Raw genomic sequence first — 21,483 nt, 5'->3', positions numbered from 1 at the left:
AGATATATTACAATATCTAGCCTGAAGATACACTTAATGATAAGCCAAAAAGCAATGAGTTAGTTCTAATAGCATATTTTGAGAGACATTTGGGTCAAATTCTGACACCATTAAAGTCAAAATCAGTTGGAACTTTGTCATTAATTTCACCCCTACAGGGTCAGGATTTCACCATTTGGCATCATAGTCCCTGTTATGTCTGGAAGGTGTTATCTACAAAATACATATAAACAGAGCTATAAAGTTACAGCATGGCTAAACAAAAATTCTCATTGACATTGTTTTAAATCCAACTCTATAATAAGATCCATAATTAAACATTAAGATATGATAGATAATACTGTGCATTTCTGGACAATTATTTACTAGAATGTCCGTGGTAGCTCCTGATTGAAATCAATAAGATTTCTGTTGACTTTCATAAATTTTGTAGTGGGCCCTTAATGGTCAAAACGAGATGTGGGATGAAACTAATTAAGTGAGCCACACTATAATCAGATTGAAATGCATTTGCCCTGAAATGTTTTATTGGTATTCTGAAATGCAATCTGTACATAAGAAAGAACAGTAAGACATTTATAGGGCATTTTGCACAGGTTTGACATCATCCTGGCCATAATATAGTTTCAAAATACAGGGTTCAATTGTGAAACTTTTATTGATGTCCATGAACCTTTACTAACGAGTGTGTGTTCTAAGTGCATTAATTTTGAAAGTTCAATCAAAAGAAAAATTACTATTTTAAATACGCTCTTGATGTAAATACAAAAGTTAAAATTCAAATTATACTAGTTTGAGTTAACTTTTTTCTAATTTCAAAAGTCTACAAATAACTTACTCCTGTATGTGCTCATGTTAGCTATGCTTAACACTAATATTTGCTGATAACTTTCCTCTTTTTTAATTTGATGTCTCTCACTATTTACTATTGTTGCATTATTTCACTTTAGACTTTTTTTACTTTAATTTTTTTCTGTTGTTCATAGTGTCCCATAGCTGTTGGTATCCATAGAAAGATGTCAAAAAAGCCTTAATCTCAGAGCAAAATTTAGCCTCAGGCTGGTGTCCAGGTGTCTGATTCTACAACTGCATACATGCTGGTGGATTTTTTAGCTGGTATAGAACCTGCCTCCCTATTCCCCCAGTGAATGCAGCTGCAAGATCACATTCTAACTTTCCACGCATACCTGTTTGCTGGCACATTTCCTGTATCTGAAAGGTTTATGTGTATGGAAGCATCATTATGTATATGTATATTTTTTGATTGCATGTATGTGTTACATTGGTATCAAGACCTACATCACTGTGTTAAGATTTTCTGTACATTTAATGCTTTTAAATAGATAAGTAGATATTTTTGTCAACATGTTCAAGTTTTTCCTCATGTTTATTAACCTCTCTATCAGACTGAGGAAAAGAGGGGGAAGTACTTTGAGTATTCTTGAAGGAACTTTCTGATGTCCTGTATCTGCAAGAGCTGAGAGGAAGGGCAAGATGTTGATATTGAAGAATTGTGGGTCCATTTTTTGTTACATAAACATACACAGGTGGATATTATTGCATTCTTACAGCTCAAGACACTTTTTCAAAAGAAAGCATCACTGTGATTAGTTCTCAGTCTGGCTGCAGAAGAGGACTGATTGTGCTTTCATGCCACATTTTGTTCAAAATGTGGCAAATAGAAGATATTTTGAACCTCATGATACGTTTGGCACTTTGATTTGCTTGTGAAATGACTGCTGCAGTGATGCATTTGGACATGTTGAGGGCTTGGTTCCAATGTACTGTGAATCTCTGTTCCTAATTTTTTTTTTTTTTTTTGAAAGGACACTTTCATTTGGCAGTATTGAATTGGACTTGTCTACATGCATGATGGATATTGAATAAATAGATTTTTAGTTAAGGGTTTATAGTTCTGGTTAGAAAGGTGCATACATTTCCCATCAGTATGTCATAGACCTCACCTAGAGGCTTGCAGCTAGCTAAAGTTTCCAGATACAGGCTTTGAAGATGGCTAAGCTTAAATAGAATAAATGGTCATCCTATGGTACAATGTGACATAATAGTGAGAAGATACCATGTGAGATCTTCACCATATGACGAATGATCTAAAGCAGTGTTTCTCAAAGTGGGCACCAAGCCGGCTTTGGGAAAGCTGCTAGCAGATCCACCCATTTTGTTTACCTAAAAAATCCATAGACGTGGAGCCTCACATCTCCATTGCCTCCAGTTTGCTGTTTTCAGCCAATGGGAGACATGGGAAGCTCCCCTTGGCTGGAAATGGTGAACCAGAGCCAATGGGAACTGCGAGGCTCTGTGGTTATGGACCCTTTAGGTAAACAAAGTGGCATAGGCCTGCTAGCGGCTTTCGCAAAGCAGGCCCGTGGCCCACTTTGAGAAACACTAGTCTAAAGATTTCCAGTAAGGAGGTACTGAAAGAATTCTTAAAAGTAAGATCAGTTCTGATTATTTACAACATAGGGAATTATGCACTTTTTCATTTCTGCCTTACTCTTTAGCTACTAAGAGAGTAGATGGGGGCTTGAAGATTTTGGAACAACTCCCATTATGTGTATTTGAAAAGATTTTACTAGCAATGTGTAAAATTAGAAGTAATTTTATTTATTTATTTTCAAAGTTATGAGCCCTGTTTTCAAAAGTCAGGAACCTTATTTGGGTTCATTCAGCTCAGCACTTTGACAAAATCAGAATTTACAGTGCTAAATACTGACTTGAAAATACAACTACAGGATTTGGACATATTGCTTACAGAGCCTACATTTGAAAATTGGACCATATTGTTCCAAGAGTGTAATTGGTTTCCATCTCTTGCTTTGTACAATCACTTGTAATTTAAAACAATGTCTGCATTAACATATCAGGATGACAACAGCCAATTTTTTCCAAAATTCCCTTTTCATTCCAGAAAGATCCTTGGGTTTTAAAAGTTAATTTGGAGTCTATTTTTATTTTGGTACTATGATTCAGTTAACATTATGGATGTTAAGAAGCAAGTAATTAGTTAATCATGTAGTGGATAAGGGAGGAAGCCTCATGTCCAAGAACTGTGGCTCTGTTATGGCTCTGCAGCATGATTGTAGTAAGAGGCAGGTGGGCAGGCAGCAGCCCCTGCTAGCAGCAGCTCGGGCTGGCTGTGAACAGAGGCTGCTCCAGCAACAACCCCTGCCCGCAGTGACCTTGGGCCTGTCACAGGCAGGCATGTGAAGGACTAGTCGACTATCCGATAAGCAAATGCTTATTGCATAGTTGACAGGCTAGCCGACTAGTCGTTTCCCTCCTGCCTCCCCTCCACACACACATCTTGCTGGCTCTATCAGAAAGAGGCAGCAAGGCGGAGGGAGAGCAGCGGGTACTTCAAAGCAGCAGTGCCGCTTAGAGCCTCGGGCCAGACCCTGGGGTTATCAGTTAGTCAAGTACTTGACTACTCCCTTACATCCCTAGTTAAGATCCAGATGCCATTGTACTAGGCCCAGGGTGGCCAACCCGTGGCTCTTGAGCTACATGCGGCTCTTTGATTAAAGAAATGTGGCTCCTGCTGGTTCTGAGCAATGCGCCTGAACTCATAGCCAGCCACTCTGAGCATGCGTTCCAGTGCAAGGAGGGAGAAGTGCGTGGTGGTGGCAGCAGCAGCTCCAGGACCCAGGCATTAGGTTAGAGCTGGGGGGGGGGGAGAATTAGGTTAGAGCAGGGGCGTTGAGGGTGCCTGGCATTGGGGACGTAGGGGGTGATTGGGTTAGAGTGTAGGGAGGCTGCAGCACTTTAAACTCAAAGTCTTCATGGATGCAGAATAAGGCAGCCAATATAGGTGTCATTTAAATTACAGGGCAAAAAAAGAATCAGCATGTACCTAGTTTACACTGTGTTTCTTTAAAGAAAATTCAGAGGGTATTGTTTGCCAGGCTGAAGCAATTAGACTTTATTAGTTTTTTGTCTGAAATGACCTGTAATGTTGTTTTTAATCACTACATTTTGTGTACTCTATCTTGTCTAAGAATAAATATATAATATGTGGCTCTTTGCACTCTATCCACAGCTATTTTGGCTCTTTGTCTCTAACTGGTTGGCCACCCCTGTGCTAGGCATTTTACATGCACATTGGAAGACATAATCCCTGCTCCAAAAAGTTAATGACAGATAAAAGAAAATCCATCCATCTTTTTAACACATGTAGAGACTTATTCTATGCTCTAGGTGTGGAACAAGTGAAACATATGCTTCTAGTATGCGAGGTCACATTAAGTGCAAAATAATCTGTTGAAATGGAAATTACATTTTTCTCTTGTAAGAATTTCCTCTGGAATCTCATCAGAGGAATGCTAATGAAAGTATTTGGCCTCAGGATATTTATACCTGTGAGACATCACACAAGCATGTGCAGCTCATTTCATAAACTACAATTACCTAAGTCATTGGCACCAAACCATTATGAGTCAAGGAGCCATTTTATCATTAAACAGAATCAGAGACAAAACAATATAAGTTGTATACAAATTTATTTTAACACTAATTAATTAATTTCAATTAAGTGCATGTGTCTTAAAAGGAAAATATCAAGAGCAACATTTTAGCTTACCTTCTTTTGCTAGCAGCAGAAATATACATGTAATAAATCGTGTGCACGCATTTGCACACCTATGGGTTAAATTTCTTGAACTGTTACAGCATCATAGCTGTCTGTTGCTTATTCTCTCACTGGAGAGAGCCATGGGTTGTCATTGGCATGGACACCAATGTTCCCTCTAATCTTTTCCATCAGTGTGGGGATTTTTTTTCCATCCATGTGCAGAACACATTTTATGTGCACCCAGGCATGTGCAAATGAGCACCACCGGTAGAAACAAAAAACCTAACTGCTAATCAGCTGGGTGGCATTTGAATTTCTCCTGAGTGGCTGCACAAGCACACAGCTTACAGGAAACATTGCTGGGCACCATATTACATTTGGCTTATCTTTACTACAAGAGTTATATTAAAGTGAACAAAAAGACTTAACTCTAAATACTTCCTCTTTTTTCTGCTAGAATGTCTTCATATCTTGGTGTCATGTTTTTTCATCCTTTGTATATAATTTATACTAACAAAATTCATTGATCATTTAAATCTTATTTTTATTTCAGTTTTAGGATTGTCTCAATATCTTTTTATTGAACTGGTATTCTAATATTTGATTTCCAAATATGGTAATATGGACAGATTCACACTCATCTTTTCTCCAGTTACAGTTTTGGCGGAATTACCGTTAAGTTTTTCAGGATCCACTAATGAACTGATAATGTTTATAGATGGTGATCCAGAGAATAAATTTATTTAAAATCACCTATGCTCCAATTCAGCAAAGCATTTAAGCATATGTTTAACTATAACTATGTGAATAATTCAATTGACATCAACAAGATCATTTATGGGTTTAAGTGATTTGCTAAATTGGGCTTTTGAGAATTATCCCAAATCCATTTATTGGAGTTGCATTAAACTTTGTGTGCAGATCTATGTAAAATATTACTTTCTAAGAAATTAAATGATGCTAAGTATTGGTTTTTTTAACCAAACATGATGTAAGGTTGTATATACAGAAGTTGAACTACAATGAAATACAAGGAAACTGTTGAAACTAGAATTTCCATTGACAAACTGCAATGAAGGAAGAGACAAATTTTCTTGTTGTGCTGTTCAATTTCTATTACTATAGAGTCCTGCATTCTGTTTTCTAAACATAGCTGTGGAGACAAGAGATCGTGAGAAAATTCCACAGTTCTAGGCCCTAATTCAGAAAAGCATCTCTATTCACAACAGTAATTTGAAGCATGTGCATAAGAGTTTTCAGATCTGCGGCATTAGATATAAAAATATGTAAAAAATAGCTCAACTCATGCTTATTTAAACTTTTCACTTTATTTCAAAAGCTTTTGATATTATTCCTTTATCTTGTCTCATTCTACATTATTTTAAACTCAGCCAGAGTTTTGTTGGCTCTTGATCCATATAAATGACTGATTTTAAAAAGGTTGATAAATAATCATCTACCAAATTCAGGAACATAAAAAGTTCTAACCTGGTATATATGAGACACTTTATAAGGGAGAACTAGTAAGAAAGAATATACACTAGAACTTCATTCCCGAGGTGTCAGTAACTGTGAACAAATCATTGATTGTTCTTTTGAAAGTTTACCACAGTGCAGTAATTTCGTGTACTTTAAAAAAATAATCTCTGCTGCTGCTTGATTGTGCACTTCTTCCAATTCTAGATGAGATATATAGCTGACTGCTCAGTTCATAACTGCTGTTCATAATTCTGAAGTTCTATAAAAATTAATTATTTTTGTTAAAAACCTTAACATGATTCTGTCTTAGCTGATCAAGAACCATGGTGATAAAAGAAATTGACTACATATCAAAATCAAAAAGAAAGAGCTGATAAAATGTACTCAGCATGCGTATATAGCATCAAAACTAATTCTTTTAGATATTATTTTCTAGACCGGGTAGCTGAGGAACAAATTGTTAAATGGACATCCTAAAAGTTATGTAAAACTGCAGAAGGAATAGAAATAAATCCTCGCTCTGGGGTTGCTGACCTATATTTCATATGTTTGGACCACAACATTAGTGGTTGGTGTGGCTGGGGAGGCAGGACAGCAGCCCCACCTTCAGCTCTGCCCCCTCTGCTGAGGCCCTGCCCCCCACAAGGAGGGGAGGAGTCAGGGCAGAGTGCTGGGAGGGGAGGAGGTAGGGCAGTGCACTGAGCATGCCCCAGCCTCCCTGGAGCACCGGGAAGGGGAAGAGAGGCATGGGGTGCATGCCCTACCTCCCCAGAGCAGCAGAGGTGAAAGGAGTGTGTATGCACAGCATGACTTTCCAGTCTCCCCAGAGCACCAGGGAGAGGAGAAAGTTGTGCTACGTGGGCCCCGGAGCACTGAGGGAGGGGAGGATGCTGTGCTGTTCCAGCCTCCCTCATCCAGAGCACAGGGAGGGCAGGAACTTGGAGCAGCAACGCTCTGCCCCTGGAACACCCACAGCAAGTGTTCTGGGGACAGTGTGTGGGCGGAGACAGTTTGGAGGTTGGGAAGGCAAAGCCTTGCCCCACCTAAACCACTGGACACCTATGAACCCACAGCCCCTCTTACACAAGTTGTCAACTCTTTGCAGTTAGCTCAATAATATAAAGAAGGTAAAATTTATAAACTACTTTCATATTTTAAGATGAACAAAAAGTGGGGCTTCTCCAACTAAGAGAGAGAGAGAGGCTCGAGAACTTACCTGAGAGGCACAATCTACTGGATTAAGTATGGGCTATGCTTTGCTAAAGTTGTGCTTTAAATCTTGGGGTAGAACATTGGCTTCTAAACACTTTTAAGCCACCATTTGGTGAGAAGTTAACCTGTGAGTCACATGGAGACATGACTAACTTAGCTACATAGACTTCAGGGGGGTAGCTGAGTGAGTCTGTAACAGGAAAAACTTAAAACACAATGAATAGTCTAGTAGCACCTTAAAGGCTAACAAAACATGTAGATAGTATCATGAGCTTTTGTGGGCACAACCCACTTAAGGCCAATTCCACAAGCCAAATACACAGAAAAGGGTTGGAACTTAACTCCATTCACAAGTTTAATTTGTATGCAAATGGTATGAATAGGGACATAGACTGGCTCCCACACTACCTTCCACATCCTAATGACTTAACCAACCAAACAGTGGAGATGCTAATTGTTCTTATCAGCCTCTTCTAACTATTTGAACCATCTACTCACTCTCTCTATTTTTTCCCCTCCCCCCCTTTCTCTTTTTTTTCCCCCTCCTTCCCTCTTCTGTTATTTATTCTTGGATCTGAACTTCTAATACTCCTGTCATCCGAAGTGGGTTGTGCCCACAAAAGCTCATGATACCATCTACGTGTTTTGGTAGTCTTTAAAGTGCTACTAGATTTTGTTTAAGTTTTAGCTACATACTGAATGTACATATTTTAGGTCAAATTAAATGACAGACCACAGAAAACAATATTTCCTGAGCTACCACCACTCAAGTAATCTGTTGCAGTGTGTATTCTTTAAAAAGTTTTCAAACCTGATCTTCATTTTCTCACACAAAACGGGGGGAGAGTAGGGGAATGGTGCATTTCAAAAAATCAGTTAACACTGCCATGTGACAACCTATCACTATTGGAAGAAATCCTAGCATCCTTGCCTGTAAAAATATCATCTAGACCAGTGTTTCTCAACCAGTAGTATGAGTACTTGAGAGGAGTCAGGGTGGGGGGGGGATGTCAACACAACTGAAATGTGAAGAAAACTGAATTTTTTTTTTGTTTCACAGCATTTTATTTTTATACTTTTTACACCCAAAAATTTCATTGCCTGCCCAGCTACAGTAAGTTGTTTAAACAAGTGTGTTGCAATGGTAAAAAAAAATTGTGCGTCTGAAAACTGTAGGTACTTTATTAAAAAAAGGTTGAGAAACACTGGTCTAGACTGGCTGTGTCTACATTGGCAAAATCTTGCCACCTGTCTACACTGGCCGCGAGTATTTGTGCAAGAACACTGACGTTGTAATGTACAAAATTGCTCCTGCTTCTGACGCTCCCGCTCAGGGATAAGCCCTCTTACGCAAGTATTCTTGCGCAAGAGGCCAGTGTAGACAGGCAACATTAATTTCTTACACAAGAAAGCCCGACGGCTAAAATGGCCATCAGAGCTTTCTTGCGCAAGAGAGCATCTACACTGGCACAGATGCTTTTGCGCAAAAGCACATGCCAGTGTAGATGCTCTCTTGCACAAATACTTTTAATGGAAAAACTCTTCCGTTAAAAGTATTTGTGCAAAATCTTGCCAGTGTAGACACAACCAAAGTGTTTTCAACTAAGAGAGACAAACCCAGGAGATGGGTGGAAGCATATCAAGCTGCCTAAAAGTGGGGGGGAAGGTTGGCAATTGTTACCATGGAGGAGGCTCCCAAGGGCCATTGCTCCAACTTTTAAATGGGGGGGGGGGAAGGGTTATAGACCATCACTATTGAGAATCTGAACTTGATAAGGACACAGTGAGGGGAGTACTAGCTTCCCTCCCCAACCCTTTAACTCCTTTCAAAACTGGGAGTTGTAACAATGGAGCCCTTCCCTGCTTGCATGATGGCGGGGCACCCTGAACAAATTTGAGTACAAAGTTGTGACCTGATGCACTGAGTCACAGCACCACTCAGATGGAAAGAGGAGTGTTCCTTTTAATGCTATTTGATTTACATTTTGATTTAAGTAATTTACCTGACATCTCCTGAAAAAGAAATGCAAGGGGGAAAAGGCCACTAAGATGAGATATGTTGTTTGGGGTGGTTGGGAGGGGTATGAGAGCCTCTAATCTAGAGTTAAACTTTGACATATTTTATATTTTAAACATTCTAATGAAAGCTTTTTAACAATGTTTGCAACATTCATGTGGCAACATTACGCGAGTGTATATGAATCAGTGCCAAAGGTGAAGATTTTGTTGTTTTCTTACATTATTTGATTTCTATGTGATTTTTTTTCATTCATCTACTTAAAAACTGTATAACTTGACTATGATTTCATGCACTTAAAACAGTGGCAAAATTTTGAAATACAGGTTGTAACCTCTCTTAACTGGGACTCTCTGGTCCACCAACATCCATGGTCTGCTAGGACCACAGAGTCCAGGTATAGGGGAGGTCTGGCCACGGGGCAGGAGCATCACAGGGGAGGGCTGGCAACTCATCTGGGAGCCCCATGTTGGAAGTGGTGGAGGGCTGTGCAGCAGGATCATCTGGACCCAGCAGCTGGGCAGTAACAGGTCAGCCATGCAGCTCCCATCCTGGCTGTGCAGCGGGGAAGCCCCAGCCATGCATTTCCAGTTCTGGAGGCAGTCAGGGAGCTCTGGCCCCAGCAGCAGTGGGGTCAGCAGGAGCTGAGGAGCTCTGGCCCAGGGAGTGACATCTGGGCAGGTGGCAGAGGGGGAGGGGAAATGGGAGACGGTAGCAGTTTAGCATGGGCCAGGATGGGAGGGACTTCTCCTAGTCCAGCAAAACCCCTTCTTCAGGACTGGTCAGGTTCTGAGGATACTGGACGGGAAGGTCCAAACTGTATTATAGTTTGATATGGTAAGCCTTTTCCTCTAGATGTTTTTCTTTTTTTCTTAGCTTACGTGGAATATAAAGAATCTCTATCCTTTTCAATTGTCCTGATTCAATAAAATATTGCTTCCTGGATGCCGAGTGCCCTCAAATCTTAATGGACTTCAGTGGAGCATCACCCGGAGCCCCAGTCTGCATGTGTGATAATGCATTGCAGGATAAGGGGTTACATGTTTGCCTTCAGTAGGAACTAAGGGCCTTCCACACACTGTACCATCTTACAGTATTGGACCTGTTGAGATCTAGAATGACTGACTGTAGTGAAATAATGGTGTGTATATATATGAGAAATCTGGCAATGAAATACATTGTCATTAATGGCATACAATGTTTATCTGGTTATAACAATGTTTTTAGGAGTTCTAAATAAGAGCAGGGGGGTAAGCTTACTTCTAGGAGCAAAGGTAAACATTTGAACAAACTAAATAAATCCAAAGACATCTATACCCTACTACGGAATTCCCCATGGACTTTTTTTTTATAAAGGCAGAGCTTGTGTCTTGAAATAGTGCAGTTGGAGCTTAGATTAAGGACATGAAGCAACAAGACAATTAACATTGTTATAACATGATCCATTTTGGGGAAGTTCTATGGTTTGTGTTCCATAGGGTAGACTAGATGGTCACAGTAGTCCTTTATGGAAATAGTTTACCAGTAGAATACTGTGGTGTGACAAAAGGAAACCAATATCACTTCATTGCTAGTCAGTAGACAACTTCTAAAAATACCCAGACAACAACAACTTATAGACATAACTTTTTGGGTTAAAATTTAAAAAAAATATTAAAATATTACTCAATTGGCCACAGTGCATATTGTGCTATGTTGCATGTGCTCTTTAGTCCCTCCTGTTCATTTTCCTCTAATCTCAGTCTATCAGTTGTTATCCTGGATTACTTCAGTTTCTATACCACCTCCATCTGTTTTTTCTTTTGCTGTTTTTCTTCATTATATCATCACCTCTTGCCTGATTGGCTTGGTCACTTTCTCCATACCAATTTTCAGCAAGCACTGGTCTCTTCCTGACTTCACTCTCAGTACTTGATAATTTATCTTATCTCCTCTGCTGCTGGCTCACTTCCTGCACTATAACCTGACAGATACAATACTCCTTTTTAGACTAACAGACTGATCTCTACAGCTTTCAGTCCCGTTATTCCCTTTCTGATCTCAGTTTTGTATGATGATCTCTATATCCAATTTCACCTTCTCTTCTTCCCACCCAATTCCTTCACTCTTCTCTCCTACCACGCTGTTTATCTCATCAAACCCTAGCCTCTTCTCAGCCTTTATATCAGCTTCTTACACAGAGGCTACGTCTAGACTGGCATGATTTTCCAGAAATGCTTTTAATGGAAAAGTTTTCCGTTAAAAGCATTTTCAGAAAAGAGCGTCTAGATTAGCACGGACGCTTTTCCGCAAAAGCACTTTTTGCGGAAGAGTGTCCGTGGCCAATCTAGACACGCTTTTCCGCAAAAAAGCCCCAGTCGCCATTTTCGCGATCGGGGCTTTTTTGCAGAAAACAAATCTCAGCTGTCTACACTGGCCCTTTTGCGCAAAAGTGACTTTTGCCCAAACGGAAGCAGCATAGTATTTCCGCAAAAAGCACTGATTTCTTACAGTAGGAAGTCTGTGCTTTTGCAGAAATTCAAGCGGCCAGTGTAGACAAGCTGGCAAGGTTTTCCGGAAAAGCAGCTGATTTTCCAGAAAAACTGGCCAGTCTAGACACAGCCACTCAGTATATGGTCACGGTCTGGAGAAAATCCAGAGCCAAAGCACATTTTCATCCCAATTCATTCTTCAACTTTACACTCTTCCTTTTTAACTCTGCTTCTCCACTGCAATTGTTAAGGCCTAAGAACTGTTTCTTTCTTCCCACAACCATCGTCTTTCCAATCTTTACTCAAAATACATAGAAACCCTTTTATGAATAGCCATGGCTAGCTTTTAAGCCATTTCCAGCAAGTCAATATATACTTTATTTGTTTGTAAAGAACTAAACAGAGTAAATATTAATTATGCAAATGTATTGTAATAGATTCAAAACTTTATTTCTGTGCTTCTAAGTCAGCTACTCTGAAACCTTTAGGCTTCATCCAGCAGTGACTATGCAAATGAGCCCATATTAGCATATTACCACATCATTTGCATAATTTATCCTTTTTTGTCTCTCCCGCAGAGGCACAAGGATCTTGTGGAAAATGGAGCTTTCACGCACAAAAACCCTGTCCGCACTACTTTTTTCTGCAAAAAAAAAAAAAAGTGCACATAAATTATGCAAATTAGGTGTCAGTATGCTAAGCTGCACCTCATTTGCATACTCACTGCTGGCAAAACTGGCAGTGTACACATAGCCTTAGAGTTCTAAAGGAGCTACTGTCCCTTTGCTCCCTTTTCTAAGACTTCTGTGCCTACTGAGAAGACTTAGCAACCCCCACTTCATTTCAGTTTATTTTCACAGCTGATAAGGAACTCCTGACTACTACCGCATTGGTCACAAAAATTAGCTAAAAGCTGCTTAGCCTGCTTTGAAGTAGTTCTTGAGATTTATGTTTATATAACCTAATGATATCTGTCTGGTCTAATCTACCAAGTTTAAAATATGTCTGTGGTGTGAGGTAACTGGTTCCTCATGAAGCCTTAAGGTTACTTTCCTGTTTGTTTCTTCTAAGTTTTATATAAAAAAATATCCCCCATTTTTCTTTCAGGTTCAACACTTGAAACTTACCTAACTTGCCCAGCTGAGATCAGCTACATCTGTGCCTTACCACAAAATCTATTTTAGTTCCATGCACTTGGAACGCAATGCCTTGGTGCAGTTTGTGATAGGCAGAGATGCCTTGAGGTGATTCCAGAAACCTATTCAGTAGGAAAAGACTTTATGAATTGTAGCAGTTCAACGTAAAAGTTTTTAAACTGAATTAAATCAGATCAAAACTCTGAATAGATGCTCTTATTTCACTTTTGTCAGTAGGCTTAAACCTGTTCGAGTAACAATCTATATAAAGGCAAATTTATATTGATCTTTACAATGTGCATACAGCCTTCTATATTACTTTAAGTGAGGGCTTGTCTACATGTCAAGTTACTATGGAGCAAGCTAGGCTGCAAGTCTACTATGCACCAGCTTGTTGTGTATTAGCATCCCATACAGATAGGCTATGTTTAGACTACATCCCTTTTTTGTAAAAGGGATGTAAATTAGATGTATCACAATTGCTAATGAAGCAGGGATTTAAATCTCCCTTGCTTCATTAGCATAAAAATGGCTGCCGCTTTTTCAGCACAGAGCTTTGCCGGAGAAAAGCGCCAGTCTAGATGCTGATCTTTCAGAAAATAAAGCCTTTTCCGAAAGATCCCTTATTTCAAAGAGGGATAAGGGATCTTTCGGAAAAAGCTTTATTTTCCGCAAGATCAGCTTCTAGACTGGTGCTTTTTTCCGGCAAAGCTCTGTGCCAAAAAAAAAGCGGCAGCCATTTTTATGCTAATGAAGTGGGGGAGATTTAAATCTCCACTTCATTAGCAATTGTGATACATCTAATTTACATCCCTTTTACAAAAAAGGGATGTAGTCCAGACGTAGCCAGAGTGTTGATCCATCACAGTGAATAGTTACTGATAAGTAATTCTCTCTTCCTGACAGATCCATGCCTCCCATGCACCACAACTCTTATCACTTATGTCCTTAATCTATATTTCCAGCTTCCCCATTTATCCGAAATCTCAATTTTTTTTTTTTTAAGACAAAGCTAGTTTCCCCCACCCACTGTTTACACCATTTCCTCCCACCTATCAGCCTTAATTTCAGTCTTGTAAGATAACACTAGTCTGTATGATCTCCATCCATTCTTACCTTCTAACTTGGTCTGTCTCTTGTTTAGCTGTTTACTAGCCTGATTTTGCATCCTGTATTTTTTAAAAAGCTTCCTGAATTTTGCCTTGTTTCTCCAATTACTCTCTCATTTCTTGAAACATGCAATCTACTTCCAGGGCCCTTTACTTGCTTCTGGTTTTCTTGGGTCTCCTATAGACTAATTCCTGAGCTGTCCTGTTTATCAAAAATGTTGCTACATATTTAGGGTCTTACCAAATTCACAGCTGTGAAAAACAGATTCTGAAATCTAGTCCTTTTTTGTGTGCTTTTACCTTATACTGTCTAGATTTCCTTGGAGACCAGTTTTTCAAACTGGCGGTCTCTACCCAAACAGTATTTCAGGAGGGTCGTAACTGTCTCTCTCTCTCTCTCTCTCTGTCTGTGAGAGAGAGAGAGAGAGAGAGAGAGAGAGAGAGAGCATTGCTAACCTTATTTCTGCACTGCCTTCAGAGTTGGATGATCAGAAAGCAGCAGCTGCATGCCAGGCACCCATCTTGGAAGGCAGCACTGCCAGCAGCAATGCAGAAATTAGGTTGGCAATGGATGGCAGAAGAGTGGCAGTTGCTGGCCAACAGACCAGCTCTGAAGATAGCCACGCAGAAGTAAATGTGGCAGTGCCATGCCATCCTTAGGCACCCACCAACAGCAATACAGTTTTCTAGTTGGCCACCTCTAAAGGTAGTGGTGCCAACCACAGCAGTGCAAAAGTAAGCATGGCACTAGCCTGCACCCTCCAATAGCCTTATGAACCCTCAACTTAAACCTCCATTTGTGGTCAGGGCCTGTACAGGATGATGAAATTTTAAATACCTGTAATCATTAGCTTTAAAAATCTTCTGATTGTGAAATTGGCCAAAACTGATGATGAATTTGGTAGGGCTCTTATCCATATTGAGAAATTTGACAAATTTCATTGACACACCTTTGGCAACTTGTGATTTTTTGTTGTTGTTGCATTTAGGAGCTCAGACACATTTTCAGACACCACTAAAAATGTGTTATGTTTCTGCCCTAATTCCAAGATGCAGGCATCATGTAATCTGTGCATATTTGAAGAGATGTTGAGTCCGGTGTAGCTGTAGAATCAAAAGTTACTTTTTTATGATCTAGGGTTCCAAAGACCACAACCTGTATTTTTTAAATCCTCAAATTTGTCTAATAAAATGCTGCATGTACTTATTGGAAAGGTTACAGTAAAGAATGATAAATTCATACTGCCCCTTGAAACATGCAGACCACCCATTAAGCCATGTTACTAACAAGCCTGAGTGAAGGCATGAATTGATACCTCCATCCAATGACAGTACTGGGGCCTATTGATTTGACAGAGCTTTAATGGATTCAAATATAGCTGAAGTAAAGGTGGTGATGGGCCACAATTTATTTTAGTTAACTCAATACCCAATGAATCAAGGCAGCACCACAAAACCACAAACTGAAATTGCAGTTTCATGCTGTTTGCCTAAGATTGCTGAACTGAGCCATATCTTTTCTTATGTGGGATTTTCTTCCATAGTGAATTGGAAACTGAGTTTTCACTTGCAGAACTTCCTTCAAATCATCCATTTTTGGAGGTTGATGAAACCAGGATCTGGCAGATTGCTTGGCAAGTTCCATGTTCCAATCTCAGGGATTCCGTTGATGTCAGAGCCATCTATATAGCTCTCCTGTACTTGAGCACTGACTCCTCTTACTCTCCTCCCTCTCCCAAGTATGAAACAGTGTAATTCCTGATGCTGCAGTTAGCAGCTTTTCCTGGGGGTGACTGCTGCTTATTATGCATTAGAGCACATTGGGATGGTCAGCACATAGAGCAGAAGAGCAAATAAAGCTGACTGGACTCAGCAAGGAAAGGATTCCTGATTTCTCATTCACTTGGTGAGGTCACCCTGGCCAATCCATGCTCAACTGCCAAGATTTGTATGTTGAAGCAGCTAGGGGGAGGGGGGGATAGGAGCGGAGGTGTATATGCATCAGGGAAACTTGGAGTCCTCACTCTCAAACAGACCAGGACCTAATGCCAGTGGAAAAGGCTAAAAGAATTAGGCCCACTGTTAGGGTCATGGTGTAGTCTGCAGCTCTGCTCTTCTCAGCCAAAGGTGCCTATGTAGAACCACTAAAGAGAAATGTCTAAAACTGTTATGCATCTATTTCTTGGAATGTGAGTGCAGCACTGTACAGACTAGGCTTTGCTTGAAGAAAAAACATTTTTAAAAGTTAGTTGTAATCAGAGTGGTATTTAGGAAAGAATTTGTGTCAATCAAATCTCAGTTTAAAAACAAAACCTGATTAAAATATTTCAAACAAACATCAAAATAAAGTGTGTATGCTTCAACAGATGCAGAAGTTATCTGGTGCTACATAGACAGCTGAGAAAAATCAGTTGATGTAAGAGGCAGAGCTAGAGTTAGATGATGAAGAACTTGCTCTGGCAATCTATAAATCCCTGGCCCTTTTTCTACTGGCTCTGGTATAATAAGTTTAAAAAAAAAAATCTGAGTACAGATTTGTTTATAGTCATGTCCATTGAAAAAAGAAACAGCATTTATAGTGTGTGTATTCTTGCTACTTTGCCTTTAAATACCTGTTAAAAAGCAATGATAGCTATCATCAGAGGGTCCAGAGAAAGAAAATCACTTAGGCCTAGTCTACACTAGACCAAGCAGGTTGGCTTAAGGTACACATCCAGCTACACAAAACGCATAGCAGGATTTGACTTACCTTAAGCTGAGCTGCTGCTGTGTCTACACTGCAGGAGGCCAATGGGAGCACACACAGAAGGGGAATCCTCAGCATTTGATTTGGGGGTCTAAACTAGACCTGCTAAATTGGATGAGAGACGATCAGCTTCCGGGGGACTAATCTCCATAGTGTAGACATGCCCTTACTTAGAGCTGTATTCATAACAAGGTTCAGCTGCTTCTTAGCTCCCTGGGTTTTAGAAAACTAATTGCTCTCTCTAAGCAACAAAAAACAAAAACAAAAAACCACACACCACACATGCACAAGACACAAAGATTTTAAAAGGTTACATGACTAGGCTCCTACCCATGAAATTATTTTTCTTTAGTTAGACCAGAAACATTTCATGGAAATGCTGATTTAGCACAGCATGGAATAGTTAGATGCACCAAGGTTCAAGTCCCTGTTTTGAATTAGGCAAAACACAAGCTTGAACATGGGTCACTCAGTGCAGCTGGCTGCCCCAATATCCAGGATATTCTGTGCTTGTTATTCATATGGATTTTGGGGGAAGGGACGGAGGGTGGGGGGAGAGGAAAGGGGTTAAAAAAGCCACACACTCAAAAGATCTACTTCAAAATGGGGGGGGGGGGGAGAAGGAGAGAATGTTACAGATGTTGTTGGACCAGGGAGGTCCACCCAATATTGTCTTCTGGCCACCTGAGTTACAATTGCTTGTTAGCATATGCTTGGCTAATTTCCTTATTTCATTAATATTTATTAATTAAAAGCAAGATTTGTCTGTCAATATAACAAGACACACAATTCTTCCCATTAGAGAAATAAAAATGGCTCAGCTGGATAAGACCAGATGAATTGGTGACACATTGGTCATTTTCCCAATTATCAGCATGCAAACATATTTTTAAAGACTAAAGCCCATTTTTTAATAGCAAGGAGACTTTAGTTGATAATGAAAACTCCACCTACCTGGGTAAATTTCAATAATGAGAGTTAAATCTACAGCTTGTTTCCAGTAAATTGATTTTAGCGTCAGCATCTGGCCTTTGGCCTTTCTACTAGGCAATGATCTCAGACCTCAGTAGTTCAGGAATCAAATTAGCACTATTATCATAAAGAGCCACAGTAGCAGAATTCATGGTCTTATTTACCTTTATTAAGATATCTTCTCACAGGTAAGTGATTGACCAAATAGTTGGACTCTCACAATGAGACAGGCTTGCCAGAAATTGAATCTTTTGTACTTCTTGACAACAAATTGTACAATGTGAACATCAGGGCTAAGCACATTTTAAAATCTTACCTCTACAGTTGCTGAGGCATCTGCATCCTATACTTTTTCTTTTGACAAAGAAAATGTGTTGAGAGAGACTAATTTCAAAGCTCTCTGAAGCAGGACAAAATTTCATGCTACTTCTTTTTGAGCTTTGAAAGCACACTATCTTGCACTGATGAGATTTTTGCATTGAACAAATTGTATGCTGCAGCTTGATTTCAGTGTCCAGATGATGGTCTTTTTGTAAGACTCAAAACACCCAAAAAGCACCACCTAGGGACGTATTAGTATATCCATCCATAATATCTATTGTAACTACAACCTCAGGTAGCATAGCAATAAGCAGACTATTTTCACGTAGTCAACTTTCTGGCAGGGACTCAGGCTACTGTTTAACACCTCAGGTGAATGTGGCAATGCTACAGAACACACACAAACTAACAATTGTAGAAGTAGCCAAGTTGTGCTAATTTGAGCTGCTAATTTAAAGCACCATCCCACTTGCTTTTAAGGTCTGTGCTAATAGTACTTTTAACTCAAGCATTGTCCCTAACTCAATTGGAATTAATCTTACAGTGAGGAAAAGCCTGAGTTTTCCTTCATGTTGTGCAGAGCCCCAGAAGTGTGCAACTCCCAGTTGATGACTCCAGGTGTACTTGAGCTAGTAAAAGAAAAAAAAAAGATCTCCCTCTCCATCCTTCACCCCTGTTGATGCATTTGGTTTCTATGAAAAAAAAATACACTAAAGACCTTTCTCTCCTTTCTCCCTAGCCTAATCCAAGTGAAGGCCTCCAAGAAGCAGAATTTATTTGACATGAACACAACAACTCAACCTCTGAAGTCAGTAAAGAAGTGCCTTAATCAACCCACTGAGTGGAATCTGAATTTTACAGCAGTATCTCTTGCCACCTGTAAAGTTTTTAACCAAAATCTCAAAACTGCTGAGAACAAATAGATTGCAGTTATTCTTGCACTATTATTTTGTACATTGTTTTTCTTCTGCTGAATAATAAGCATTTGTTATGTTGATCTTGAAATGATCTTGTGATTGGGCTTTATATTAAAATCATTAGCATTATTCATTTTGATGTACTTTGTATGTTTTTTACATGAAGGTTTGCATTTGATCATTATGGAATTTTGCAGTACAAAGTATCAGATGTTTCCCTTTCAATAGCATTTCATTGGGGGGGGGGAGGGAGGGCCTATGTTTTTAAATTTAATTATATAATTGTCCCAGTTTATTTTTGTGCACAAAAGTTAATATATTTTGTGACATGAGTCACTAACTGTGTAAAGATTTATGGCAATGATTCAGAAAATTCTGTAACAGGTGGAGACTGGCTACCTCGAAGCAAAGCAGTAAAACAATAAGGCAAAGATGTATACAAGCTCATTCATAAATGTTCAAAATTTACAGAACAGTCAGATTGCACAGTATGTTTTCCTTAAAACTGGTAGTCTAAAAGAAGGGCCACCCTTGCTGGTGAAATCTCTTGAACGATTGTCATTCAACAAACATGTATCCGCACTTTTTTTGATGTTTCTAATAAGTGGTCTATTTTGTTTCTATCAATTTGCCTGTCACCAATTAAAATTGATGTAAACACATTTAGTTAATTGCTTTATTGCATCTTATAATTTTATACTTCAACAGTATGCCTCTGCTTAAATGTTTCCATTACCTAGTAGACATTTTTATCAAGCCTACAATATAGTCTCAGCTATGGTTACTTGACATGTCTAATAAAGTGTATTGATACTAGTGTGCTGTTATGTTACTTAGAAGAAATCTACATTAGATATTCCCTTTTTCTATATGCACTTATTCTATGGACAGAGCAATGATTCCTTCATTGAGTTGTCCAGTCCTGAAAAAAGAGCCAAAAATTATCACAGCTTAAAAGAAATGTCCTGATGGTAATCTATTCAAAAATTTTAGACCAAAGTGTCCTGGTTGTCACTTAAAATACATATACTAGATTTATTAAAAAAAAAACAAGGATGAAGTTCTTCTTTCCCAGGGCTAAATTCAGAGATGGGCAAATTACAGCGCACAGGCCGGATCCAATCTGCCAAACTGCTGTATCCAGCCTGAGGTGCAGTGACAGCCTCCCTGCCTTCCACGCCTCCCCAAACCATTCAAAGGCTGGCTGGCTGTGGGGCCATGTGTTTACCAATGAGAGTTGCCCTGCACTATAACTGTCAAGGACACGTGGTGCACAGAAATCACAAGTCTCCTGCAGTCCGCTGCTCTGAGCAGTACGTAGGGACATGGAAGGCCTACTTGAGGGCCCTGCTGGGCTTCTGGCTGGGAAGTGCCTTCTGGCCAGAGCTTGCCTCTTGCATACCTCCTTCCCCCCCAACCTTCTGCTCCCCATCCTCTACCAGTGCCCCAGGTCACAAATCAAACCCAACCCTTGCACCTCTCCATGTCAGAATACTTTCCTGCATCCATATCCCCTCCCAAAACTAGTGACCCCCCCCCGCACTCCAATCCCTACCCCAAGTGCCCTTCTGCACCCAACTTCCATCCCAGACCCTTTACCTCCTCCATTAAAACTCCCCATCAAAAATTATTGCACACGCTGGCTTAGTTGTACCTACAATTCAATACCTGCTATGTTTAGCCAATTTTTTTAGCAGTGTACAGCCTTAGAAGTTCACAGAGCTACTGAAGTCACCAAGGTGTCAAACAGTGGAGAATAAACCTATAGCTACACTAAAGCTTATGTCAGCATACCTTATGTTGATGAGGGGTGTGAATAAACCATCTCTGAGTAACAAATTACACCAATAGCAGCATTACGTTGGCAGGAGAGCTTCTCCTACTGACATAGCTGCCACTACAGCGCTGTATACCTATACTACAAAAACTTCCCCATCCTTCCAGAATACAGAGCAGTCAGAAGAGACATTTTCCATCCAAAGAGACTTGTATATCTCAACCATGTTATCACTCAAGATACTTCGTCCCCTCAGATTAAAAAAAACAAAAACAAAACAAAAAGAGTATTAACTTTCCTGGGCCTTTGGGTACTAATACCACACTTACAGAGGGGCTGACAGTATGACAAAACCATCAGTGGCTGATCTGAACAAGCCGAGAAACACACAGTCATACCTGGTGCAAATTTTAGTCATCCCTCAATTTCTCATTAGTATAACTAATAAGGCAATAGATTGTTCTGTTGAGTCAAATATTTAAAAACAGAAACAACCTCTTTGCAGTCTGTAGGGGAAATAGTTTGATTTGTTTGCAAGGCTTTTATTTCTTCGCTTGATTACCACTGAAAATTCCTGCAGGAAAACTAAGAAGAAACACATTTGAACATTTTGTTTTGAAAGTGGAGGGCTCGGACTACAAAGAAAGACCTTAAAAATAGATTCTGCCAGGTCAGAGAGCAGACTGTGGGGTGATGTACCCATGGCAACCTGTTTGTACCCATAACAACCCTATACAGAAA

General features: G+C 39.7%; 1 protein-coding gene across 4 annotated transcripts in view; it reads left to right on the top strand.

Annotated features, from left to right (window-relative positions):
• The window catches only part of LCORL (ligand dependent nuclear receptor corepressor like), a 168,236-nt gene extending 148,609 nt beyond the window's left edge, over nt 1-19,627 (top strand). For 2 of the 4 annotated variants that reach the window (XM_075930673.2, XM_089777836.1), the window contains 2 exons: nt 987-10,434; nt 18,788-18,925. In XM_075930673.2, coding sequence (XP_075786788.2) covers nt 987-1,012 — 26 coding nt within the window. In that variant the 3' untranslated portion in view covers nt 1,013-10,434; nt 18,788-18,925. Of the gene's footprint in view, nt 1-986; nt 10,435-18,787 lie in introns of all 4 variants that reach the window. The other 2 variants (XM_075930677.2, XM_006136998.5) reach the window with 2 other exon arrangements.
• Nucleotides 19,628-21,483: the final 1,856 nt, after the last annotated feature.

Source organism: Pelodiscus sinensis, chromosome 4, assembly GCF_052426305.1.
Source record: "Pelodiscus sinensis isolate ZL-2025 chromosome 4, ASM5242630v1, whole genome shotgun sequence".
NCBI classification, from domain to species: domain Eukaryota; kingdom Metazoa; phylum Chordata; order Testudines; family Trionychidae; genus Pelodiscus; species Pelodiscus sinensis.
Note: the sequence above shows the minus strand (reverse complement) of the source record. Positions and strands in the feature narration are given on the sequence as shown.